Consider the following 27,670-nt stretch of genomic DNA (forward strand, 5'->3'; position numbering starts at 1 on the left):
TTCAGTAGATCAGTAGCTTTTCTATACACCAATAAGGTGCGAGAAAAATCAGGGAAACAGTCTTATTTATAGCATTCTCAAAATAAATCAATAAGTAAGTAAAATATAATACCTAAGAATAACCCTAATCAAGGAAGTGAAGAACCTCTATTATGAAAACTCTGAAACAGTACTAGAAGAGCAAAGACATCCTATGCGCATGGATACGCAGAGCTCATCTGGAGAAGACGACTGTCTTACCAGAAGTGACCCACAGATTTAATGTGATCCATATCACAAGTCCAGTGAAATTCCATGAAATTTTTCATGGAACTATAAAATTAATCCAAAAACTCATATGGAAACCCAGAGATCCTAAATAGCCAAAACAGCTTTGAGCAGAAGTAATAGTGCTAGGTTTCATAATCCCCTATTTTAAGTCATATTATAGAAAAATACTAACAAAACAGCACATGTTGATGCAAACACAGGCATGTAGATCAGTGGAATAGAATACCAGAAATAAACTCATGCAGGCACCCTATGTGACTTTTCATATAGGTGTCAAAAAACACAAGTTGGGCAAAAGACAGTCCCTCCAATGAGTGGTTCCTGGGGAAGTGGATTTCCACAGGCATAATGACAGTGGATCGATCCCTCTCCAGTGCTCTGTGCCAAAATAATTTAAAATACATTAAAGGCTTGAATGTAAAACCTGAGACTTTGAAATTGCTAGAGGAAAATATACATAAAACACTTCAAGATATAAGCATAGGTGAGGATGTGCTGACGTGGACTCCAGCAGTACAGATAATTATCACAAGAATTGATAAGTGGGATTATGTAGAATTAAAAAGTTTCTTCACTGGGGGCTGGAGAGATGGCTCAGTGGTTAAGAGCACTGGCTGCTCTTCCAGAGGACCTGGGTTTAATTCCTAGCACCCACATGGCAGCTCACAACTGTCTGTAACTCCAAGATCTGACACTCTCACACAGACACACATGAAGACAAAATACCAATGCACATCAAATAAAAATAAAATTTAAGCCGGGCAGTGGTGGCACACGCCTTTAATCCCAGCACTCGGGAGGCAGAGCCAGGCGGATCTCTGTGAGTTCGAGGCCAGCCTGGGCTACCATGTGAGCTCCAGGAAAGGCGCAAAGCTACGCAGAGAAACCCTGTCTCGAAAAAAACGAAAACAAAAACAAAAAAAAAAATAAAAATAAAATTTAAAAAAGGTTCTTCACAGTAAAAGATACACTCAACAAAGTGACAAGATAACCTACAAGAAGAATAAACACTCTTTTCCAGGTAGGCATCTGACAAAGGATTAATACCTATTAAGAACCATATTATGTTAGAATTTACAAAGAACACAAAATTATACACAAAAAGATCAATCAAGAAATAATTACGTGAAATAAGCAATTCTCAAAAGAAGTACAAATGGCAATAAATACAAAATATTCAACATATGTAAAACTCAGATGTAAACTTAAAGGAGATGAAAAACTATAATGATCTTGAACAAAAATAATAAAACTGGAAGTAATAATTGACTACAAAGGCATATTACAGAACCATAGTAACAAAACAACATGGTACCAGCATAAAAACAAACACATAGACCACTGGAGCAGAACAGAGGTCTCAGGAATAAGTCCAGCCAACTGATTCTCAAGCAAGGTGTGCAAAACATACATCAGAGAAAAGGGAGGCTCTTCACAAAATAGATCTGTAAAAACTGAATACCTACATGTGAAAGACTGAAGCTAGACGCGTATCCTCACATATCAAAATCCATCCCAAATAGGTAAAAGACTAATATAACAAAATGCCTCAAACTTTGAATCTACTTGAAGAAAGCATAGGGGAAGAACTTTGAGATGTGGAAACAGACAACAACTTCCTGGATATGATGCTAGTGCTCAGGAAATAAACATAAGTGTAAACAAATACTATTATATTCAATTAAAAAGATTTTGCACATCAAAAGAAATAGCCCAACAAAGAGACAACCTACAGAGTGAGAGCAAAATCTTTTCTAGCAGATGACAGATGGTTACTAATCCAGTTTATATGAAGCACTAGAAATCAACAACACACCAAGTAATTCAATATCAAAATTGACAAATTAGTTATTTCTCACAAAAACAAAAACCATGTAGCAGGACTCCTATCCCCACTGCTAGTGTGTGTGTGTGGGGGGGACTATCTTGCCATGCTTGTCCTTGTTGAGATTTATATGATTTACAACTGGGTAGGACTGGTGATTGCTTTTCTCTCTTGGTAGCTTGCACAGCACCTTGAGAAACAATGTGTGTTAACTTCTACAACTGGTCAAAATGCAGAAAACAACTGATTGTGGGCTGTGCAAGTCCAGCTGATACATCTACAACAGCCCCTACCTGTTGAGCTCAGGGGACATCGTGGACAAGGGGAAGAAGGGGACTGTACGAGCCAGAGACATGTGCTGTGAAGTCTGCTGGAGACTTTATCTTCTATATGTGACAGGGAACATCCATGACACCTCAACATCATGGTCTCTTAAACAAAATCTGTACAGTGACAACACCAGTTAATGTGGGAATTGAACCCGGGTCCTCTGGAAGAGCAGCCAGTGCTCTTAACCACTGGGCCACTTCTCCAGCCCCTCTACAACACCAGTTAATATACCAACATGGATGGGGAAATCTCATGTGGCCCTACTCCTAGATGAAGAGCTACAGGCAATTAATGGGAGCTGGGAGAGGGAGAATCAGTCCTCTCCAGGGGTAATCCCCCAATAGGTTATTCAACCCCAAGCAGTCAGCTCTAACATATACACAAACATAAAAGTAACATAAAATGGACTCAGCAGGCTGTGTTTATATATACGTATGTATGTATGTACGTATGTATGTATACACATATACATGTAGCACTAATTAAAGATAAAGAAATCAAGAAGGGGGAGATAGGGGGACTTGGAGGATGGGAAGGGAGAAGAAATGACATACAGTACTCATGTATGAAATTCTAAAAAAAAAATTAAAAAATTAAAAAGAAGAAGGACATGATCTTGTTTTCTAGAAAATGGATGGATCATACTCACAAGAACAGATACAGAGTGTGTTCTCTCCAATGCTGAAAATATGGAGGAGATGATATAGGAGAAATGAGAGGGAAGGGGGGTCTAAAAAGATAAGGTTATAGGTAAAAAAGAAAAATACACATGTGCAGCTGTATGGAAGCTGAAGGGGTCTCCTTAAGGTGAAAAGAACATGTGCAAAGTACAGTGGTCTAGGCATGAAATACCATAATGAGGCCCATTGTTCTGTAACTCAACTGAAAAACTAGTCAAAGTCAAATGGAATATGGGCAATGAATAGATGAAAAATGCTGACCATCCTCAATCCATCAGGAAAATATAAGTGAGAACTCACTGAGACTCCACCTCACCCAAGTCCAAATGCTTATCCTTTTAAATAAGTAAGAAGAGTAGATACTGTCAAGGATATGGAAAGTAAGGAACCTTTACACTGTTGGAATAAAGGTAATCACCATGAACAACAGTATATATGTTCATGAAAACATTGAAAACACAATTACTAGAGCTGGAGAGATGGCTCAATGGTTAAGAGCACTTGCTGCTCTCATAGGGGACCTGGGGTCGGTTTTCAGAACCTGTATGATGACTCACAACCATCCATAACTGCAGGTCCAGGGGATCCAACCCCCTTTTATGATTTCTGAGGACAGCAGGTATGCATGTGGTACACATACACACAGGCAGACAAAACACTCATAGACATAGAATAAAGTAAATAAATCTTTAAAAATACAATTACTATTTGGTTCAGCTATATCATTCCTGGGCATATATCCAGAGGAAGTGATTCAGCACATCTCTTAGTTACTTTTTCTCATTGCTGGGAAAAAAAATACCTGGCAAAATCCACCAAAGGAAGTAGTTTATTTTGATTCATGGTGATATAATCCATTGTCACAGGGAGGCATGAAGCAAGGGTCATGTGGCATCCAAGTCAAGAAGCAAAGAGAGATTAATGCTGGTGCTCACAGGATGTGACCTAACCGTAGAAAAGACTTGAGCTCAGTCCCTGGGACCACATAAAAGGCAGGGGATGAGGGAATGTGCTTGTACTCCCAGCACTGGGAGGTAGAGAGAGGTAGATGCTGGGCAGCCAGCTTTGCCCACTCAGTGAGCCCTAGGTGACAGGGAGAAAGTGTCAGAAAGCAAGATAGTGACTCCTGAGAAAGGACATTTGTGATTGTCCTCCAGCATCCACATATACCCTGCATACGCACACGAACACAAAGAAGGAAAATAACAAAAAAGAAAGCTATAAATCAACAACCAGTTGGTTCCTCTGTCCATCTGTTTGACTCCCCCACCACCACCACTATTACCCTCTTCCAGGGTAACAGATCGTGTGGGGAACAAAAGCAAGGAACACTTTGTGAAGCATTTCCCCAACCTCCAGTTTCATCTCTGTTCACGATGGCTTAGTTTTCCTGGATAGCGATGAAGACTGAAATCTTCTCCGGAATGATGACCCAGGTGTCACCTACTCAACAACTAAGTGTAAATAAAATAAAATAAGAAACCCAAACTGTTAAGTGGCCACCAGAATCTCCTTCCCTCAGTGCTTATTGACTTATGCCCCTCTCCCAGAAGCTGCAAGTCTTAGAGGGAGTCAGGCATTGTTTGGGGCAGTAACTGGGAAGGTTCACGAAACTGGCTTTAGGGTCTTCAGACCGGGGTGCTTGGGTATCCCTACTCAACAAAGAAGAGTTCAGGCTTTGAGCTCTATTACCTTAAACCCATCCTGAATTGTAAGGTAGGTATCTTTACTATCACTCAAACTGCTATTCACACCTGAGCTGGTCTCAGGCTGCTTGTTACTGACCTTCTATGAGGTAAGTATGGCAATTGCCGATGGCAATTCTTTGCAAAGTTTTGTAGAAACTTGCAATAACTCGATGTTTGTTGAAGCTGCTAATAAAACAGTTGGGCTTATAAAAATGATTTCTGTAGATCTGAGTGATGAACACCATTCTGCTTGTCTCTAGTATGCTTATTTTCTTGGCACTTTCATATTTGATTTTTACAGAACTTCATGTGAGAGTCAGCTGATGACAGTCTAATTGATGCACAAGGCTAATAGTCACATGATACTAGTGCTAAATAATTCATGTTTTGCAACTGACATATCAGATAGTAATGTGTGTATATTGTGGTGGTTTGAAATAAAAAAGCCCCCAAAGGGAGTGGCACTATTAGGTGTGGCCTTGTTGGAAGAAGTGTGTCATTGTGGAGGCGGGCTTTACAGTCTCATATATCCTCAAGCCATACCTGGTGTCTCAGTTCACTACCTCTTGCCTGCAAATCAGGATGTCGGACACTCAGCTCCTTCTCCAGCACCATGTCTGCCTCCATGCCACCATGTCCCACCACGATGCTAATGGACTAAACTTCTAAAAATGTAAGTCACTCCAATGTAAGACAAATTGATATAAGACAAATTGCTAAATGGTCTTATTAATAAAAAACCTGGAGCTAGATATTGGGGTAAAAACTGAGAGATCAGGGAAGCAAAAAGAAGCCAGCCATGTTCTTACTGCTAGAAATCCTCAGCCAAAGAGAGCTCCTTCCTTTATACCCACACCTATGTCCTTTCTGTGCCCTACCATCATCTCACTTCCTCTCTCTGCCCAGCTACATCACTTCCTCTTTCTGCCAAGCTCTATCACGTCCTGTCTGTCTGTCCAGACCTCCAGATCTCTATGGTTAACTTGTGCTGGGAATAAAGGTGTGTGCTACCATGCCTGACTCTGTTCCCAGTGTGGCCTTGAACTCACAGAGATCCGGATGGCTCTCTGCCTCCTGAATGCTAGGATTAAAGGCATGTGCTACCACTGTATGACCTCTATGTTTAATATAGTGGCTGGCTTTTTGCTCTGATCCTCAGATAAGCTTTATTGGGGTACACGAATAAAATATCACCACACCCCAATTGAATGTTTTCCTTTATAAGAGCTGCTGTTGTCATGGTGTCTCTTCACAGCAACAGAAACCCTAACTGAGACATGTATGCTTGAGTGTGCTGAGAGATATGCTGGTTTATCATTTGTGGGCTAGTAAGTACTGACTAAACTCTCATATTTATCTGAGCTCCAGATTAGCATTATGACCAGGCTTTTTTATTCTCTACATTTCCTAATTAGTTATAATTTTACACAGAAAACCTATTAATTTGTTTAAAATAGATCTTTGTAATGTACTTATTTTTAAACACATTTTCAGTTTATTTTTTATTGATTTCTCAGATAAGTAGTTCTTTGTATAGTACTTTGAACACTGAGAGGCATCAGTTAAATACTCAATAGGTATTAATAAAATTGTTATGATTTTTATCATTTCTTATATAAATGAGTTGTCAGGGCAAGTGACATGATAAATGACATGTGGAAAAAGGTCAGAACCTGACAGAGTGACTCTCAATTCCATCAGTAAGAATAAGCACAGGGCACAGAATTTCAATCCCATCCTCCTCTTCTGAAGCAAATTGGTGCTGTCAGGAGCAGACCTGTCTCACTGTCATGAAAAGCCTTAGGTTACTGAACATTTTAATGCCATATTCTGTAGGTATTTGAAGTGTTTGAAGACCATCTGTCTATCTAAATACATCTGTGTATGACCTTGAAAACATACCTAACATGACTATAAATTTGACTATTATAAAAAGTTTGACTATTATAGGGCTACCTATTAATTTGTATTTCTTAATTATATGTTCCAATTTTAAATGAGCTGCATAAACAAAATACCCCAAACAAGAGTAGAAACATACATACAGTATAACAAAATTAACTTTAAATTTGTATCAATAAACCAAAATCCATACCAATGTATAATGTTTTGAGATTAATAGTTTTTTGATTAAAGTAGATTTAATAATCCACACTTTTGTCCCATCATTCCTACATCATCAAAGATTCTTCATAGTCGTGGTTAAAAGGATCCTAATCAGGTACAACTGAGCACTGTGTCCCACAACTCTTCATAGCATTGCTCCTGAATTCTCCTTTCCCACCCCAATCGTGTACCAACACCATCTGAGGACATGTGACGAACTCGGTCTGATCCTCAGAATCTACAGTCCAAGGAAAGGACCAATTCTGAAAGTTGTCCCCTATGTGCTACCTCACATCAATACGTCTCATACATGAACATGTGTCCATGTGTGTAAACGAACATGCGCGCACACACACACACACACACACACACACACACACACACTAAGACAACATGATCAATATCTGAAAAGGTAACAACATCTGAAGAAGAGGAAACCAAGTCAGTAAACTCCAGCCCACTTGGCTCTTCTGATTCATTCTTCAGATGATTCTCAGTGTCTGCAGCATCTTTATCTAAAACTTAAAGAACCTACCTGACATATTTCAGATTTGCCTTGTATAATTTATTTTATGAGCTAGTATTAAATTGATTTTAATGAAACCACAAATACTGGTGATAATTTATCTTCTCACTAATCATTATGTGTTATGATTGTTTCCTTACCCAAACCTCCTACCTGACTTAAACAGAGTATTTATGCTTGGAAAGCTTCACATTTTAAATGTTTCCAGTGGCAACAATATTCATGCCATTTCTTGACCAGACAGTAGAACTAAAGGGGTGTCAGTATAGACATCTGGTTTGGACCAAAAGTTTTAGGACAGGCTAAATGTGTTGTAAATAAAGATAATTTTTTTTAATTGTAACATTCATTTTATTTTATTTTTACATTTTATTTTATTTGAATAAGATGTTTTTCATTTATTTTACCAACTGACCACAGGTACAGTTTCCTCCCTCTTCTCCCTGCTACCCTCACCCCCCACTTCTCATCTACCCCCTTCCTCATCCACTCCTCCTCCATCTCCATTCAGAAAGGCCCAGGCCTCCCATGGGCTTGAACAAAGCATGGCATGTCAAGTTGAGGCAGGACCGATCTCCTCCCCTTGCCTCAAGGCTGGGCAAGGTCATCCAGCATGGGGAACAGGCTCCCTAAAGCCAGCTAAGCACCAGGGACAGGTCCTGATCTCACTTCTAGGAGCTTTACAAAGAGATCAAACTACACAACTGTCACACATATGTAGAGGGCCTAGGTTAGTCCCATGGAGGCTCCCTAACTGTTGGTCCAGAGACAATGAGCTCAGGTCAGCTGTCTCTGTGGGTTCCCCCATCATGAGCCCCCTGGCTCATACAATCCCTCCTCCTTTTCTTCAGCAGGATTCCCAGAGGTCAGTCCAGTGCCTGACTATGGACCTCTGCATCTGCTTCCATCGGTTACTGGATAGAGTATCTGTGATGACAATAGGGTAGTCACCAATCTGATTACAGGAGATGACCAGTTCAGGCACCCTCTCCACTGTTGCTAGGAGTCTTAGCTGGGGTCATCCTTGTGGATTCCTGGGGGTTTTCCTGGTGCCAGATTTCTCCAAAACTCAGAAATTGCTCCCCCATCAAGACATCTCTTTCATTCCCCCTTCTTCATCATGCCCCAACCCACCTCCCCCACCCAGCCCACCCAACCAGCTCCCTCAAGTTCCCATCATCCCATTTCCTCCTCCCCCACCCCCAGTTTACTCAGGAGATCTCTTTTATTTCCCCTTCCCAGGCACATCCATGCATCCCTCTTTGGGCTCTTCCTGTTATCTAGCCTCTTTGGGGCTGTGGATTGTAGGTTGGTTATCCTTCACTTTACTCCTAATATCCACTCATGGCTCAGCCATTAGAAGTTAGGCTCACAACCAAAAATATAAGGATGTTCTTTAAGAAAAAAATCACTTTGAAAACAGTAGGACATACAAATGCTATTTGGGGAAAAGAAAAAAAAAATGGAACACTTGTTAAAAAAAAAAACCCAGACTCTAAAGGATATTATATGATTCATTTGTGTACCCTAGATTTTATATAGATATATAAAACTTTATATGTACATATGCATGAAAGTAGACACAAACTGTATACATAAACTCTAAGGCCACTAGCATGAGAGGGGAGGAGAAAGAGGGCAGAAGAATAGCAAACATGACCAAGGTACACATGTACTCGTAGGAAGGCATCCTTGTGAACTCAAGACTATGTGCCGTGAGTATATGTGTGCACACACGTGTATGGGACAAACTTTTGAACTGAACAATGAGAGCCTTCACTTTAAACTCAGTATTGGCAATGGTGATACAGGTAAAATCTAAAGTGATTATGAGATGATGGCCAATCCTTTCTCATGTAAAAAATGGGGTAAAGGTCTATGCAAATTATGGGAAGCATCAATTGTGAAAATAACACATGGGACCCATGACCTAAGATACTTCACCTTAAGATCTTAGGCTTCCCTAGTGTTTTAATTTGCGTTTCTATTGCTGTGAAGAGACACCATGACCACGGCAACTCTTATAAAGGAAAACGTTTAAAGGGATAGGTGGCTACAGTTCAGAGGTTCAGTCCATTATCGTCATGGTGGGACATGGCAGACATGGAGCTGGAGCTGAGATTCCTGCATCTTGATCTGCAGGCAACAGGAAGTGGTCTTTTTCATTGGATATAGTTTGAGCATAGGAGACCTCATTTCTTACTCTGTTTATCTCTTGAACACAGGACTTAGCTCCATTCCACTTCCTGGTGTTCTTTTTCTCCTCAAATTGAACATTTTGTATTTTTCCTTTTTCAGCTTCCTTCTATTATAAATCTTCATTAGCGTTACCACTAATAAGCACACCACAAAGTCTCTACTGGGCAGTTTTTTTGTTTTTGTTTTGTTTTATTTTTTGAGAAAGGGTTTCTCTGTGTAGCTTCTGGTGCCTGTCTTGCTCTGTAGACCAGGCCTCAAACTCACAGAGATCCTCCTGGCAAACCTCCTGAGTGCTGGGATTAAAGGCATGTGCCATCACTGTCCGGTATCTACTAGGCAGTTTTAAGATTTCCTTAGCCAATGAAAAAATGTTCAGGTAGACTTTAAAGACAAGGGCAAAAAGCAGCCCCTTTCTTTACCAAAATATCACAAGAATGATCTCTAGGCAGCATACTAAAATTCTTCTACTCTGAAACTTCTTAAGTCAAGTTCCCACAGTTCAAATCACACTCAGCACAATTGTCTTCCATGCTTCTACTTGTATGGCGCATTAAGCAGCACTTAAAACATTGCATTGCTTTCCCAACTCAAAGTAACATAGTATAAATTCCTCCAAACAAAAACATGGTCAGGCCTGTCACAACAAAACCCCAGTCCCTGGTACTAACTTCTGTCTTAATTAAGGTTTCAATTGCTGTGAAGAGACACCATGACCATGGCAACTCTTAAAAAGGAAAACATTTAATTGGGATAGCTCACCTACAGTTTCAGAGGTTCAGCCCATTATCTTCCTATTGGGACCTGGCAGCATGCAGGCAGACATGGTGCTGGAGAAGGAGATGAGAGTTCTACATCTTAATCTGCAGGCAACAGGAAGTGAAGTGTTTACCACAATGAGCATAGCTTGAGCAAAGAGACCTCAAAGCCCACCACCACAGTGACACACTACCTGCAACAATTTCTCACAAGTCGGACCTGCTGCCTCTATTTGCTCTTACTAACAATATTTGGCATATGGAAAAAAGAATTCAAAATATTACTGTATATTTTTCTAACTTCTATAATAGGACTGCCCATTTATCTCCTCATTCTAGGATCTGGTATAACAGTAAACAATAGGACAGACCAAAGTACTAACAACAGATACAAGCTACAAAAATACAGCCAATAAAAAAAACAAACTTTGGGGGTTGGAAAGATGGCTCAGTGGTCAAGAGCACTCTCCGGTCTTCCAGAGGATCTGAGTTCAGTTTCCAGCACCCACTTCGGGTGGCTCAAGCTATCTTTAACTCCAGTTTCCTAGTTACCCAATGCCATCTATTGGCACCCACATCTCCCTCTCTCTCTCTCTCTCTCTCTCTCTCTCTCTCTCTCTCTCTCACACACACACACACACACACACATACACACACACACCCCTTTCACAGAGTTACCTCTAGCCTCTTTACATGAGATTATACCTCTGGAATCAAATTAGAATTAACAGATAATAAAACATTTCATAAATCACATGATTGAAGATAAACAGGAAAATTTGTAAACAGTAATATATATATGACAGACCAGATGTAAAGACCAGAAAAAGAAGAAAAGAGAGAACCAGATTATAAAGGCTGATAATATTAGTAGGCCCCGGGGGATTTTTAATTGATTGAACGTCTTCACTCACCTCTCTGCCTGCATGGCCTCATTTTGTAGGATCCTAGACATGAGCCTTCTAAAACTCCATGGAAGTAAACATTTGACCTCTGCATACACAGTGTGGCGCTTGGCCAACGGGAATTATAGAGGGAAATTCTCTAAGGAGGTACAGCTATAGTAAAGTTCCTGCAGACAGCTTGACCGGAGCTGACTGAACATTGTGACTGTGGATAAAGAAAAAGCAGGGCAAAAGCCCAAGTTGCCTGTAGCTACCCAGGTCCTTCATAATTACTATACCATTTTTGCCTAACCTGATAGTCTTGTAACCATTATATAGTTTCCAGAATGCATCACTAAGCTTAGCAGACCTCTAGTGTCCACATCCCTGAAGCTGAGAATGCTGTAATTAATGCCTAAAATCTGCAGGAGAAGTTTCCATGATTTAATGTGTCAACTAACCCAGCTAATATTCCAGCCAGTAGAACCTGTGCATGCATTGACTTATGACTTTCTTTTGTTCCATGCCAATGAAAGTCCACATACTCTCTCACGGTGGGGCATGTCATTCAGAATAACTTGAATTAGTGCTCCCAGCCATGGTCACTCATATTCGACTCAGAATAAAATGATGTATTTCATGTAGAGTTACTATTTTACATTGAAAATGGATATTGTAGCCCAAAGCTGGTCATATAAGAAGACCATAATTACCTCTGGAAATTAGCAGGGACACATGGGCACAAGCTCATGCATGGTATCCTATGCTAAACAACAGAAGCAGCACAATCAAATATTTGATAGAATCGCGAAGTACTTCCCCGGGGAGTCCCGATGCCAGGGAAACGCACTGAAAGCTAAGACACAGCCAGAGATCAGGACTGCCCTGGCCCTCACATGAACCCCAACGTGTGCCAGTTTGAAACACAAGCACCAGAACTCCATTTTCTTTTTCTTTTTCTGGATGTCATTATATTCTAATTAAAAATGGAAACATTGTGATATATGTTCCCTCTACATAATGTAGTTTTCTTTTTCTTATGTTTTTCCTGTTACAATAAGATTGGGCAAATCCCCTCATATTATGGTTAGATGAAGAAATCCAGTAAGAGGAAAAGGGTCCCAAAAGCAGTTAGGAGTCAGAGACAGCCCCTGCTCCACTGTTAGGAGTCTCACAAGAAGACCAAGCTACATAATCATAACATATAACCAGAGCATGCATGTGAAACCCCTAGAGGCTTCCTGATTATTGGTACAGATTCTGTGATTCCCTACTTAGTTCATTCTGTGGGCTGTTTTCCTGTGGTGTCCTGGACCCCCTGGTTCCTACAATCCTTCCTCCCCATCTTGCACAGGATTCTCCAAGCTCCACCTATTGTTTGGCTGTGGGTCTTTGCCTCTGCTCCTCTTGGTTGCTGGATGAAGCCTCTCTGATGACAATTATGCTAGGCTCTGGTCTATGAGTACAGCAGAGTATCACTAGGAATCATTTCATTGACTTTTGTTTCTTTTCTTTTTGTTGGTCGTGTTTGGTTCTATATTAGGCCCCTGGGCTATGCAGTCTCTGGTTCCTGGGGTTCCAGGCAGTGTCAGGCATGGGCTCCCTCATGTGCCGTGGGTCTCAAGTTGGACCAGTCATTGGTTGGCCACTCTCACAACTTCTGCTCCACGTTTATGCCTACACATCTTACAGGACAAATTATAGGTTTTGTTTCCCTGTCCCTCTACTGGAAGCTTTGCCTGGTTACATAAGATGGCCCGTTCAAGCTCTGTGTTCACCATTATTATTAGGAGTCTTTGCTAGGGTCACCCTTAGATTCTTTGGAGTTTCCATTACACTAGGTTTCTGCCTTGTCCCCGAAATTCCCTCCAACTCCAGTTGTCTCTCCCAGTACTTTCTCCCTCCACCTTCCCACCTGACCCCTCCCGTACCCATCCCCATCCATCCTAGTCCATCTGTGAAATAGAATAGAATAGAAACCCCTTTTCAATATGGCAGGAAGAATTGCAAGCTCCAAGTCAGAGAGCCTATGTTGTTAACAAGGCCACCTTCCTACCTGACTGTGGGGCACTGGTTCTTTAGCATTTCAGAGACTCAGCAGAATGCAGGACTGCGAAAGATGACCTCTATGTTCTTTCCAAGCCCCAACAAGCGCTGGTATGTGAGAAACATCTTATAGCAGAAACCACATTAAACAAGGGTAAAAGCCTCTATATCTCTATATTTGAAGATTTCCAAGATCTTGCCTGCAACCACTCAAAACTCCCCGCAGCTCTGTTCTGTCTTGGTTAGATGCCACTTCCTCAGTGAGGTCTCCCGTGATCTGGCTATTTAGATTTGGAGTCTTGCCCTATCTGCTGCTCAGTCCCCAGAGCACCTTCCACATTTGAACACACCGAATCACTTGTTAAGCTTCTCTCTTTCTGCCTAGCCATGGCATCAAACACACCTGAGCAGAGGTTTTGGTTTGCTCAACCTTTTATACCTTGTAAACCTCTCTAGAAAAGCCCATAAAATCAAGCAGGGCTCAATATTATTGAATGAATGAATTTATAGCACAAATTTAAGATAAAATATTCCCTGACTTAGCACAATTGTACAACTCAGGTGTAACTAGCTATGTGCTGGCTTATCTGGACACCATCTCTTATTTATCAAAGTATATTTTAAAAAGATTTTTAAAAAGCAACACCTTTTTAAAAGATCATAGAGTGAACGCACGCTCAAACTGATTTGTCCGTGTTTCCATGAATGAGCTCATTTGAGATTAGTTAAGTTTAAACTCCAAGAATCATTAAAGCCAATTAAAAAAGAATCAAACAGGAAATCACTTTCATGAACTCTGCCACGTCAACAGCCTTATAAGGTACTGGTATTTCATGCCAGAAATTCTTCAGTGCTGATGTCTAAAGACAAAAGATTTGGCCATAAAGGGAATGATTAAATAGGATTGGTCCAATCAAATACTTATTGGCTAGAAATGAATTTCCCTTTAGAAGTAAGTAATGTATTGACAAAGCACACACACACACACACACACACACACACACACACACACACACACACACACACAAGCTCATTATTTTATTTTTAATCAAAATATTTAAGTAAACAACTCATTAGCTTATTAACAAAAAATGCAAATAAACAGTCAGAACTGAAACACCCAGGGCGTCATACATTCTCACGTCATTTAAGAACTGAGTGACTTCAGGCCCAGTGAGAGCACGTCACCCACTGCTGAATGACCAATCTTAAATGCACAACACCTGAAGTTCACCTTTCCCGCTTAATTCTGGATTGTCTTTTAAAATTTTGCTAGCTGGCCGGGCGGTGGTGGCGCACGCCTTTAATCCCAGCACTCGGGAGGCAGAGCCAGGTGGATCTCTGTGAGTTCGAGGCCAGCCTGGACTACCAAGTGAGTCCCAGGAAAGGCGCAAAGCTACACAGAGAAACCCTGTCTCGAAAAACCAAAAAAAAAAAAAAAAAAAAAAAATTTGCTAGCTGGCAAAATGGCTTGCTGGATAAAGTGCTTGCCACAAAAGCTTGAGGGTCAGGGTTCAGATCTCCAGAACCCACATAAAACCAGGTAGGAAGAGCAAAAATCCTATAACCGCAGCACTCGGGAGACAGCAACAGACATTCCCAAAGCTCTGGCTTTATTGAGGCCCTGTCTCAGTAGAGTGGAGAGAGACTGAGGAAGACAACTTTGGGCCTCCACATCCACACAGACCTACACTCATACTGTGAGAATAGGCACACACACACACACACACACACACACACACACACACACACACACACCGAGAAGCATATTCTGAAGGGTGGTGGGGAAGACACTGAGACAACTGATTAGATCCTCCAGAGCATGGAAACAGAATCCGTGTGGAACTTCCCCAGGGGCTGAGGGGCCATGGGAGACCCCGGAAACAAAGAGCAGGAGAAAGACAACCTGGTAAAATCCGTTGAGGAGGGAGGGCCACAAAGCAAAGAAGAGGAATGCCCGAGCACCTGGTACTCAGTACCTAATGTCCAGTTTCTAGAACAGGAAGGGAATTCTTCCCTCAAAGCGGGTGAATCTGACAGTCACACGAGGCTGCATGCTGTAGACAAAGAGCCTAAGCAAACACATGACCTGGAGCCTGTCCAAGCTAGCATCAGAGAAGAAATTTCACTCTTTCTCTGGGGAAATGTTGAGGGCCATCTTGCAAAAGAAACGATCTTCTAAAGATAATCCAAAAATACTATCTCAGGGTCATGGTGGATGACTTGCTACTTCACAGAGCAGCCAGCAGCCACGCAAGAGAATCCTGACTCTAAGGCATGCCTCTGACACAAATTTTTGATGTTTTTACACAGTAGATAATGCCTAGAGTCGATCAATAAATCGATTTTCAATTAAATTAATGTATTGCTATCCACTATTTCACCCAGCTCCCAGCTTTTGCAGTGTTACTCAAGAGTTGACTGAAATACCTACCCTCTCTGAAGTGACCCAAACCAAGGATTTCAATATAATCCTGCTATCTAATAAGAGCTGAGGTAGTCATTCTGTGTTGCTGAGTATGTCTTTCACACATAATAATTGTTAATATTCTGATCCTGCCTCTTGGTGCCACCCTGTGTCCTGACGTAAAAGTCTCTTTTTAAGGAAAAACTCCACCCATCTCTCTTCTTTCCCCCTCTACTTCCACGAGGTATGCACCCCTTGACCCCCTTCTTCTCTCTCTGTCTTTCTGCCTCTTCATCTCTCTATTATAATAAGTTCTTCACGTGGATGCAACGTCTGGGCTGTGTATTACATGGCTGCCTGCCATGCCCACATGGAGTGAGTCGCCCGCCAGCCCACTGCTGAATCTGCCCAGCATGCCAGCATGTTTCCCTGCATGTGAGGGACACCCTCAGGGTCCCCCACACAATAAATCATAACAATAATCCATTACTTATAAATGGGAAGAGACTTCATTATGAAATACCTATTATTGTTAAAGTCTCAGAATGTACAAATCTTCTTTGCAGGTTCTTGGTCCATTGACAAAAGAACTTAAAACCTTACAAGGTGGTGGTGGTGGTGGTGGTGGTGGTGGTGGTGGTGGTGGTGCACACCTTTAATCCCAGCACTTGGGAGGCAGAGGCAGGCAGATCTCTGTGAGTTCAAGGCCATCCTGGTCTACAAAGCAAGTTCCAGGACTGTGAAACAGAGAAACCCTGTCTTGAAAACCAAAAAAAAAAAAAAAAAAAAAAAAAAAAAAAGCAAAGAAAGAAAGAAGAGAGAGAGAGAGAGAGAAGAACTTAAAACCTGACACAGGATTTTTGGAATTAGAGGAAACAGAACAAGGCAAACTTGAGACATGGGCAGGTTTGAAGACTAGGGAGGGGTGGAAAGAGGAAGAAGAGTTATTCTTTTCATAAGAGTTCAAACTTGGAAAACAAGTTGGACGCACACGCACAGGAGAGGACGACAGAACCTGTCGCCTGAGGCCATCATTCCTCGCATGTTTTACTGTGCTCCTCTGAGGGCAAGGTGGGCCCTGGGTGAGAGCACACCTGCCTCTCTGGCCAGCAAAGGACAAAATGTGTCACTTAATCCTCCTGTTGGGTTTACCCTTGTAATCAGCTACAAGTCGTCCTGTTTGGCAAAGAATCAGTAGGTGTCTAAGACAGGAACTAAGGCGGTTTATTGTCACTGGTTTACTTTTCGGCTGTGTGGTCAGGGAGGATTAACAACAGCTATTGTTTTATAACCATGTGTCTGTTTTGTTTGCTTTGGCCAGGAATGAAGGTTTAATGGTATTTACTATCAGGAGTCTAGCTTTCAGCTTTATGAGCCGTTTAAAGTCCCTGCCTTTGGTTCATCTTTAACTTGCAATTAGGTTCAAGCACATTGTGTCTCTTTACCACTGGCTGAAAGGCTACTACAGGCTTATTCCTGATGAAAGAAGGTCACACGTGAAAGGGAGTTATATAAACAGTGTGGAGAAAAGCCATTTATTATGAATATTTGGTGATATCCAGCCTTTAATATTTCAGCTGTCTTCTACTACGACGCACAGACAGAACAGAATTTTGTCTTAGAGGAATAAAGTTAACAGACATAAAAACATAGTAGATTTTTTTCCCCTTAGATATCACACACTAGATGTGCTTAACCCCAGGACTCCTGGGTACTCCATACTCAGAAAGCTAACATGCTGGTATCCATGTCCCAACTGGTGCCCAAGAAGCTACTGTGCCCAGGGCCATTCGTTCCTGCCCTTCCTAGCTCACATCCCCTGTCACTCACACAAGGGAGGCACTTGTTCCTCTTTGCACTGGATCCTTTTGTTCCCTCTTCTAGATCAGGCTAAGAAGTCCATCAGGACAAACTTTCATTCCTTCTCACAAAACATACTCTTTCAGAATGTATTCAATTTGGACTCAAACCAGGGAACCAGGAGCTGGAAGAGAATGGGGGAATGAGTCATTTCAGAGATGAGGGGAGAGACACAAGATCTACAACAAAGGGGTCACGAGAAGAACTTCCTGGAGAATTAAAGCAAAAAGTCAAGGGAAAGCGTTTTTATTTCTGTAAATTTGTTGTTAATAAATACTCAAAGGGGCTAGGGAGATGCACAAGTAAGGCCTGAGTTTGGATTTCCTCTGTACATGTTTTCAAAGAGCTAGCATGCTGCACATGTCTGTCATCCCAGCACTGGGGAGGCAGAAACAAAGATCTCCCGTATTCACTGGCCAGTCATTCCAGCTAAATTGGTGATCTGCAGGTCAGTGAGAGACTGGGCAGTTACATGTACATGTGCACATGAACACATATGCACACACTAAATAAAGAAAAGTCAAGAGGAGCTAGGATAGGAGTATTTATCCCAGTAGACAATTGTAAGATACAATTACTGCTTGTGAAGTCTTCATAGCAGATTTATAAATCAAACTTGTTAGGTAATAGAACATAATAGATTTTTTAGCAATGAAAGAATTTTAAAGCACAGAAATTTTATACTGAAGAAACACAAAACAGCTGGGTGTGGTGGCGCATGCCTTTAATCTCAGCACTTGAGAGGTAGAGGCAGTCAGATCTCTGTGAGTTTGAGGCCAGCCTGGTCTACATAGTGAGTTCTAGGACAGCCAGAGCTATATAGTGAGACCCTGTCTTGAAAAAAAAAATAACAACAATAATAAGTGTATTATCAATATATTTACAGAAATAAAAAAGCAAAGAATTCGAATTAAGATAGCTTTGTGGCGTAGTGTCCACACAGAGTTTGTGCCTGCTACTCAAGAGGCTGCAGCAGGAAGACGTTCAGTGTCCAAGTGGGCTGCAAAGTGAGACTAGATCTCAATAAAAAGCTACATGTGTGTATTATGTTAAGAGGCAATAAGAGTTAAAAGGTACTGCTAAAATACTAGCACCTTACCTCTGATATGTTTAATGTATTGGGAGACACAGTTGATGAGATTTTAGATAGACAAGATCGTTTACCATTGAGTTATTTGGAATATGTTTGCATATAGTTTTGCTTAAGGTGAGGTACGACAGAGGTTTCCAGCAGAATTTACTGCTATTTTGGATGTCAAGCTGATTCAAGGAAAATAAGACTGAAAGAACCAAGCAGATGCCATAACAGGCTGCTCAGTCTTGTCTCAGAGATCAGGCCTCAATTTCAAGTTTCCTGAGACTGAGCAAGCAGTCTCTGGGAGGGCTGTGAACAAAAGACATAGTCCTTGCAGTAGCTCCCTTTCTGCACATACTCTGACTGCTAAAAGTTCAGCCAGATGTTTACTGTCTGGGGCCCCTCACCAACTTAGAGTTATGTGCATGACGTGCTAGGCCACCCAGCCCACATGGCAGCTCAAGGACAAAGCCTGGGACTTGTGCTGGACAGCCCACAAAGTGATAATTGTAACCACCAACCAGTAAATTCAAAGGTTACATACCCTCACCCAATAGAAAGAGAACAGAGATAAAAATAAACCAATCCGAGTTGCACTCGTGCAAACTCCTCTAGCCCCCCTTAAGGGCTTGTGGTTTTTGCCTTTAAATAGCCAGCCACACAAAGAAAGAGGAACTCCTCCCTGCCTCACTGTATTGAGTGTAGGAATGAGTCCTCTGTCTAGACTTGTATCTGCAGAATAAACCTTGCTGTTGCATTCTGGACATCCAAGGTCTTCGGTGGTCTCTTTGGGGGGGGGTCACAATCTGGGCATAACAAAGACAACTTGCTTTACAATAGTATATACAAAACCCCTACCACTGGAAACTACATCATGTTCCATACAACAAAACTAAACAACAAAGAGACACAAATCCTAGCAACAATGATCTTAGCTATCTGGTGCAGTGGAAAGTCTACAATTTCTCTACAGACACAAGATCCATTGCAATTTAGCACAATGTTTAGCATGTAGCCGGGACTCAGTAATGTTTGTAGGACACTGACTAACCGGAAACCCGTATTTATGGAGCAATACCCTGTATGTTAACTCTTAACTCAGCTGAACTTTGAAACAATTAGGAGATTACTGAAGCACACTTCTGTGTCAGTGGGGGCTTTCCCAGACAGGATTAAAAGACCTCTGACTAGTGACTCCTAATTTACGGTGTCATTGTTGGGAGGTAGTGGGAAGTAGGGGTAGGACCTAGCTGGGAAGAGTAGATCACTGGGTACACGTTTTTGGGAACCATTGCTTGCCCTGGCTGCTTCCTGTATTACCCTTTCTCTGCCTTCCAGCCCCGTTATGAATGTCTCTGCTCCGTTACTCCCTCTCTGCCATTACAGACTAACGTCTCTGAAACTATGAACAAAACTCAACGATTCCACCCTTTAAATTGTTCTCTTAAGTATTTTAGCCTCAGCTATCCAAAACACAGATAGAACCCAAAAAACCTAACTTCAAATATTTCAAAAATTCAAAAAAATATACAAAAGGAGAGCAATGTTTTCTTACGGCAAATGCCTGTGTGTAGCTTTATCCTTAGGCTATGATTGGCTGGGTCAACCTGCTCACTGTTTTCACTCATTCACCTAATGCATATCTGCAAGCACACACCGTATGCAAGACACTGCGGTGCTATGAGCAGAGTAGCACGACATTTCAGTGAAGTCCTGAAAACAACAGAGGCGTGAGCCATACTGCACAGCCAACTTAATGGAGGAAGACTTTGAGACTGAAGCTACAGCGATCGGCGTGTGCTTGAATGTTCAAAGGCCAATGCGACGATGATTAGAGTCGATCCCTTCAAAGGGCTTGGGACAGTTTCTCACACGTGGCTAGCACTTAATAACTGTTAATTATTAGTCCCATGAGTCTGAACAGGATGGAGTGTAGTGGAGCTACACTCTTTAGTGTTGGAAGACCACCAACAGGCTGATGAAGCAAGGTCATAAAGGTGAATGGCAGGAAGGTGCGTACTGTGCAGAAGACTACTTCATAAAGTAGAAATAGCCATTCGAATGAAAGTGTATGACTGATAACTTAGAACAGGGACAACTGGATTTCACTGCAAATTAGTGAAGCTCAGAGAGAAGCCACTGTTCAAGAACTGGGCAAGAATGTAAGACACGTGTCTAAGGGAGCCAAAGACTGTTGTGTAGAAATATCAGGGGCTAGGGCTTTCCATTGTTCTAAGTCCATCATACTGTATATCTGTATTTTAATGTCAGTGTGGCAAAGAAACATTATATATACGATACTATATACTATATATTATAGACTATATTAAACATACTATATATATAATAGAATGGTAGATATCTTAGTTACAGTTACTATCGCTGTGATGAAACACCATGACCAAAAGATACTTGGAGAGGAAAGGGTTTATTTGGCTTACACTTCCTTATCACTGTTCATTACTGGAAGAAGTCAGGACAGGAACTCAAACAGGGCAGGGACCTGGAGGCAGGAACTGATGCAAAAATCATGGAAGAATACTGGCTTGCTCAGCCTGCTTTCTTATAGAACCCAGACCACCAGCCCAGGGATGGCACTGCACAAAATTAGCTGGGCACTCCCACATCAGTCATTAATTAAGAAAATGCCCTACAGGCTTGACAATAGCCCCACCTTATGGAAGTATTTTCTTTCTTTCTCTCTCTCTTTCTTTTCCTTCCTTCCTTCCTTCCTTCCTTCCTTCCTTCCTTCCTTCCTTCCTTCCTTCCTTCCTTTTTTTTTCTAGACAGGGTTTCTCTTCATAGCCCTGGCTGTCCTGGAACTCCCTCTGAGACCAGACTGGCATTGAACTCACAGAGATCTGCCTGCTTCAACCTCCTGAGTGCTGGGATTAAAGCTGTGTGCTACCATGCCCAGCTAGGAAGCATTTCTTTCTTTCTTTCTTTTTTCTTTTTGGTTTTTTCAAGACGGGGTTTCTCTGTGTAGTTTTGGTGCCTGTCCTGGATCTCGCTCTGTAGGTCAGGCTGGCCTTGAACTCACAGAGATCTGCCTGGCTCTGCCTCCCGAGTGCTGGGATTAAAGGCGTGCGCCGCCGCCGCCGCCGCCGCCGCCGCCGCCGCCGCCGCCGCCGCCGCCACCACCACCACCACCACCTCCCGGCTAGGAAGCATTTCTTAATTGAGGTTCCCTTCTCTCTGATGACTCCAGCTCTTGACAAGTTGACATATAGCTGTCCTGCACACCTGTATCATTTTGAGGAGCATGAGGACTCCTCACAAGGATCAAACAGCATACATATAGCAAGACTGAATATACTGAAGGCGTGGTAAGTGAATGCAGAGGCACGAATAAGATGAAAAATGCTTATGAAGATGAAGGCTCATGCACTTGCCCCAGCTAGACCACATAGTTGGAGTTAAGACTGTAAGCAGAGAACAATCCCACTACACAAGAACAGCCAATTAGAAAACTGAGGTTAGTAGCCTAATATAAAGTTTAATTGATAACCTGTAAAGAAATGATACCTTGATTACATGATCAAGAAAAATAAATAAATAAAGGCAAGGACAGTTTAGAGTAAAGGATAGAAAGCCATGGTGTTGATATGTGTTAAGTACAGAAATAATAAATATCATTACCTACCAGTTTTTGGGAATCTCCAGCTTGGGGCCCCATTCCAGCTTGCCAAGCAGCAGCTCCCTGGACCTGCCCATTCCAGACCCCACCCCTCAGAAAGCCTGCCAAGGGTTAGGCCCTCTCCTGGGGCTGCTCAGGACCACCCCAATTTATTTAAGACCTGGTCACCAGACCTGCCATGTGATTTTTCTCTCCTGCCTTTCTGAGAGTCACCTGGGAGTTGCTTTGCTCTGTTTATTAAACCTGGACTTATTAATTTGTCTTGATTGGCTTATTGCATCAATGGAAGTTACCCAATAACCGGAAATCTGTAGCTGAAGGTTTCTCCAGTCCTGCCCAGCCCCACGGACCCCGCGGCCACTTATAAAATAATCACTCAGAAGCTTATATTAATTAAAACGGCTTGGCCATTAGCTCAGGCCTACCACTGACTAGCTCTTACACTTAAACTCAGCCCATTTCTGTTAATCAATCTGTCACCACGTGTTCTGTGGCTTTACCTGTGTGCCATTACATGCTGTTCCCTGGACGGTGGGTTGATGTCTCCTGACTCAGCCTTCCTCTTCCCAGAATTCTCCTTGTCTGCTTATCCCACCTATAATTCCTGTCCGACTACTGGCCAATTAGTGATTTATTAAACCAGTGTACAAAAGCATTATCCCACAGCAGGGATCCAATACTTATCACCAAAAAACAATGAAGTTTTTTTCTTCTGGACATGCCCAGTTTTTTGATATTGGGGCACAGCATTACAATCTACTAAATTCATGCTGAAGAACTATACAAAAAACAAAAACAAAAACAAAAAAACAACAAAAAAAAACCCTCATAATGCTTTAAGAAAGTTTATGATTTTGTGTTGGGCTGCATTCATAGCTGTGAGGACCGTGGGTTGGGCATACTGGAGAGGCAACAAGTGAAGAGGTCACATGTGCCAGTCTGGGGATTTGGAATCCATGGTATAGTTACCCACCCCGTACTTATAAAGGGGTGAAAATCTGAGGTGAATCAACACTGCTCTGTGTTGATCTGAATAGAGAAGACTGAATTCATTTTTGGCCAGTCTGAAAATACAGGGCAATAAAAAAAATATTAAACGCTAGGAGTAAGTTGTGAGCATGCTATTTCAGAACAAGAGAGAAACGTGTGTGTCTTTCTGAACCTCTGGGGTCACACTAGATAGATGGTGCTGTATGCCCACCAAGGTACACTCATCTTCCACCCTGAAAAAGGAATCAAAAGTTGCTTGAAAAACCACTGGTTTTTTTTTTTTGTTTTTTTGTTTGTTTGTTTTACACGATATGGTATAACTTAGAGCAGAGCAGAGCCTGTGATCAACAAAAGTACTAAAAAAATCATATCTAAAGTGAGGCAGGACAGAAAGACAGGAAAATTTATAGGGACAGAAAGAAAAGCATTGAGGGAAATTGACTCTTATTCCAGGGTCTCATCTATCTTTTTTTTTTTTTTTAACTGAGAAACACCAGAAACTTCAGATACCCCTGACAATCTATGTTTTCCAAAGATATTTTGTCAATGAGGGTAAAGAAACTGTGCTGAGGCCAAACTGATGTGTGACCTTGAGTTTCTAGCGCTCCCCTGACATTCCTAAATCTAAACGTTATAAATCTACCTTACAACTTGGTTTACAAAATGAAATTCTTTTCTATGTGCCTCCCAAATCCTATAAATACAAACCCATTGCAAAGAAACCCAAGTCCAATGATCATTTGAGAAGTTCCTCTCGGTGTCTGGTTGTGATTTTTTTTCTTCTGTCTCTTGAAGCATCTTTGGTGTTGTTGTTGTTGTTTTTTATAATAAATCCAACCTTTTTAATGGCTGTCCTGAAATTGTTTTCTTTGTTGAAGCTACAAATCTCAGTTTTTCCCAAATTAAAAGGGAACTTTTCAAGCCACTGGGGAGAATGGAGTGGAACCTTGACCCAGTCCCTATTGTTGAAGACATAAAGTAATAACATCCTAAAGTGTCATGTTTACTAATGCTGCCAAAGGAGCTGGCTCCCTCTGGAATGTTAGGGAAAACCACAAGTTGCTCGCGCATTGAGGTGAGGATGTTCGGGTTAAAAGGAAGCTAAAGGGTGAAAACGGTGACACCTGCAGCCCAAGGAAGATGAGTAGGAAGGACGCTTGTAGGTGGATATGAGATAACCATACTAACCAAAGAGGAGAGGTAAGTCTGGGCCACTGAGGACGGCGCACTGCCCCCTCCCCATCCCCAAGCCATTGAGGAGGTAAGACACAGCTGAAGGAACAGATCATCCCACAACAGTTAACTAAAAACAGTTGTGGCTATTTCTTGGCATCTGTGAGAACAGAGAATTTTCTTGGCATCTGTTTCTTAGTATAAGAAACAGGGGTCTTGCTTGGTAGTGGTGGCACACACCTCTAATCCTAGCACTTTGAGGACAGAGGCAGGTCGATCTCTGTGAGTTTGAGGTCAGCCTGGTCACACAGAGCGATCCAGGACAGCTAGAGTTGTTACACAGAGAAACCCTGTCTCAAAAAACCAAAAAAGAAAAGAAAAGAAAAAGGAAAGAAAGAAAGAAAGAAAGAAAGAAAGAAAGAAAGAAAGAAAGAAAGAAAGAAAGAAAGAAAGAAAGAAAGAAAGAGAAACAGGACTCGACCACTTCTACCCAGGTGGTCAGGGCTTCCCTGGCATGAGACAAGGACCTCCGTCTCAGGTTGACTTTCACATCTGAGCTGCCAGCATGTCATAGTTGGGCACAACTGGATGGAGAGAGTGGTGTTACACTCCAACAGCTGAATCCATCAGAATTCCAGAAAATGTAAGAACTTGCTAGACCCTGGGAAAAACATGGACATTGATTCCAGAGTTAAAACTTGAAAACACTCTGTACTTTAAAAATATTATTTCTGCCCTGAAGTGCCCCATTGTATAGGACTATCGTCCAAGCCAAAAACTGCTGAATAGATATACTTTAGGAAAATGCCAAACACACTTAAGAAAGACTTTCGCAGAAAAATGTCTACCAGCCTTAAAAATACAAAAAGAAAGCAATGTTGTCAGAAGGGGACTTCGCGGAATAAGCAAAGTCCCTGATTGCTTTATTGACTATAATAGATCAGCTCCATCAGGTAAAGTATCCTTTTAAGTATGACTCACCAGTGATCCCACTGTGCACTATCCAGGCATATACACTTCTATGTGGAGACTTAACTAAACACGTCGGGACATGTCTATATAAGTGTCTCACTGAGGATTCCAGCTCCCTTCTCCAAAGCTCAGGGAAGCCTGGAAGCGCCTTGGTTTCGCAACCTCTCCTGCAGGCTCACCCAAACCCGCCCACCAGGCTGATTGGCCCTGGGGTCGCGGGGCGGCGGCTGGCGACAACTTTAGTACTCAGTGCTCGGAGGCCCTCCGGCTCCTTCCCGCAGCGGCTCTTGAAGCTCCAGGAGGCTGAGGCCGCTGCCCGCATCTTCCCAGGCTCTGCTAAACTCGGGGTCGCTTCTTCCAAATTCCACGTCTTGGCGGACTTTGCGAAAGAAAGCGAAGGTAGAGATGTGAGGTGGACAGTTCCCTGAAAGGGTCGGCTGCTTGGGATGCCCGAGCCTGGTCCAGGGGGCAGGGGCCTCGGAAGTCCCTGGGGACCAAGTGGCGACAGCTCCAGTCGCCCTGGGAGTCCCTGAGGCGGTGTTTTCGGCGCCAGCCCCGCGCTGTGGATCCTGCTGCCCAGCTCCGAGCAGGGCGGGCCAGCAGGATCCAGAGCCCAGCACCCGGTCCACGTGGGTGACCCGGGAGCTCCCCGGATCCCCGGGGTGAGTTACCTCCAGGGCCGGTCCTGTGAGCACCAGGGCGGGGCTCCTCCTCCCCGCTGGGCTCCCCGCAGGGCAGTGAGGTCAGCCTAGGCTCTGGACCCCGTGGGCATGTATTTGGCTGATGAACTGTGTTTTCTCCCCAGGTCGTGATGGAGCTTGAAGAGGACCTTAACGGAGGAGTAGACAAGAACTTCTTAAAGATGGGCAAAAAGAGGTAGCCAGATTGTTTCACTTTCGTACTTGACATGTCTTGTACATTTGAGCAATTAGTTTGTAGCCTCCAGCACCGCACTAAATGATTAGTGGCTGTTATTTCAGCATAAACCAGCCTCTGGAAGGAACTCACCTGCTTGGAGCTGTCCTTCAGATGTGTGTGACTGACCGAGGCTCCTGTTCAGCCTCTAGGCTGGGCCATTGCTCAGATCCGTTAAGTTTTATGAGCTCAGCTTTATGAGCACTGTTGATTGCTCACGCACCTGAGCTGCTTGGACCCTCCCTCTGCTGTGGTCTGATGCGACACAAACACAGAATGCGGCATGACAGGTGAAGCAGAACAAAACCGCATTTAGATCTTTTCAGACTGGTTACCTGTACTTCAGTTAGAAAAACTGAAAATGTAATTGCTAAAAGAACATAATTTCAGTATATTTTTTATTACAGTGGACTGCCTGTGACAGGAAATTAAAAACATCACTCATTAGGCTCATTGTTTATAGAAAATTGTAAACTAAGATAATAGGAATTAGTAGATATATTAATATTATTAATAATAAGTTTTCAGTGTAAGGAGGATAAGTACAAAAGAGAAAATAAATTTTATGTTTAAAAATGTGAAATTAGAATAAGAAACTTCAATATGAAGTCATGATTTTTTTTTCAGTTGTTCACTTTCAGTCCACTGAAAAGGATGTTGGAAATAAACACTCTTGGTGCTTTCTGTTAAAGAAAGGGATGCTAATTTCAGCCAGATCTAGGACAGAGAAAATACAAAGTGAACCTGGAGTATCTGATACTAACAAGCAATGAATCAGGATTTAATGGACAGGTCAAAAGACATAGCAGAACAAGCAAGATGGGTCAGCAGGTAAGGGCGGCTCCTTCGAAGCCTGGCAAGCCCTAGTTTGAACTCTGTTTTCAGAACCCTCATAGTGGAAGCAGAAACCGTCTGCAGGTTGCAAGTTGACCCTGACCGCCAAAGGCACTTGCAGTGGTCCATGCCTCCAATGTGCATGGATCCATGCACAATAAATAAATAAAATGCAAAAACCAGATATGGGAGCAGACTGGAGGAATTTCTACTGGCCTCTGTTGGGGAAGTTTGAACTTCAAAGAAAATAATTGCTCTAAAAGACTTTGAGACGCTAGGTACAATGCCGTTAATGACTGACTCACTTGACATTCTGAGAGGAGAGAAGAGTATGAGAGGTAAAGCATTCTAGTAAACTTCTTTGCAGAACACACACTATTCATTCACACAGCCATTCAGAGAGGAGAATGTCCTTCCCAGGGAGAGAATTCCCTCTTAGCAACTTCACCAATAATCAGAGGCAGCACAGCTGGTGGTGGCTGGTGGTGGTGGCTGGTG

General features: G+C 42.3%; 1 protein-coding gene across 3 annotated transcripts in view; it reads left to right on the plus strand.

Annotated features, from left to right (window-relative positions):
* Positions 1–27,670, plus strand: part of Abcb1 (ATP binding cassette subfamily B member 1) — a 249,668-nt gene that overhangs the window by 148,184 nt on the left and 73,814 nt on the right. Inside the window, exons 1-2 of one of the 3 annotated variants that reach the window (XM_037203537.1) lie at positions 25,469–25,822; positions 26,229–26,299. The exons of 1 other annotated variant lie outside the window; for it this stretch is intronic. In XM_037203537.1, the coding sequence (XP_037059432.1) occupies positions 26,235–26,299 (65 nt within the window). In that variant the 5' untranslated portion in view covers positions 25,469–25,822; positions 26,229–26,234. Of the gene's footprint in view, positions 1–25,468; positions 25,823–26,228; positions 26,300–27,670 lie in introns of those variants that run through there. One more of the 3 variants, XM_028862235.2, reaches the window with a different exon arrangement.

The sequence above is a fragment of the Peromyscus leucopus genome, chromosome 3 (assembly GCF_004664715.2).
Source record: "Peromyscus leucopus breed LL Stock chromosome 3, UCI_PerLeu_2.1, whole genome shotgun sequence".
Classification (NCBI taxonomy): domain Eukaryota; kingdom Metazoa; phylum Chordata; class Mammalia; order Rodentia; family Cricetidae; genus Peromyscus; species Peromyscus leucopus.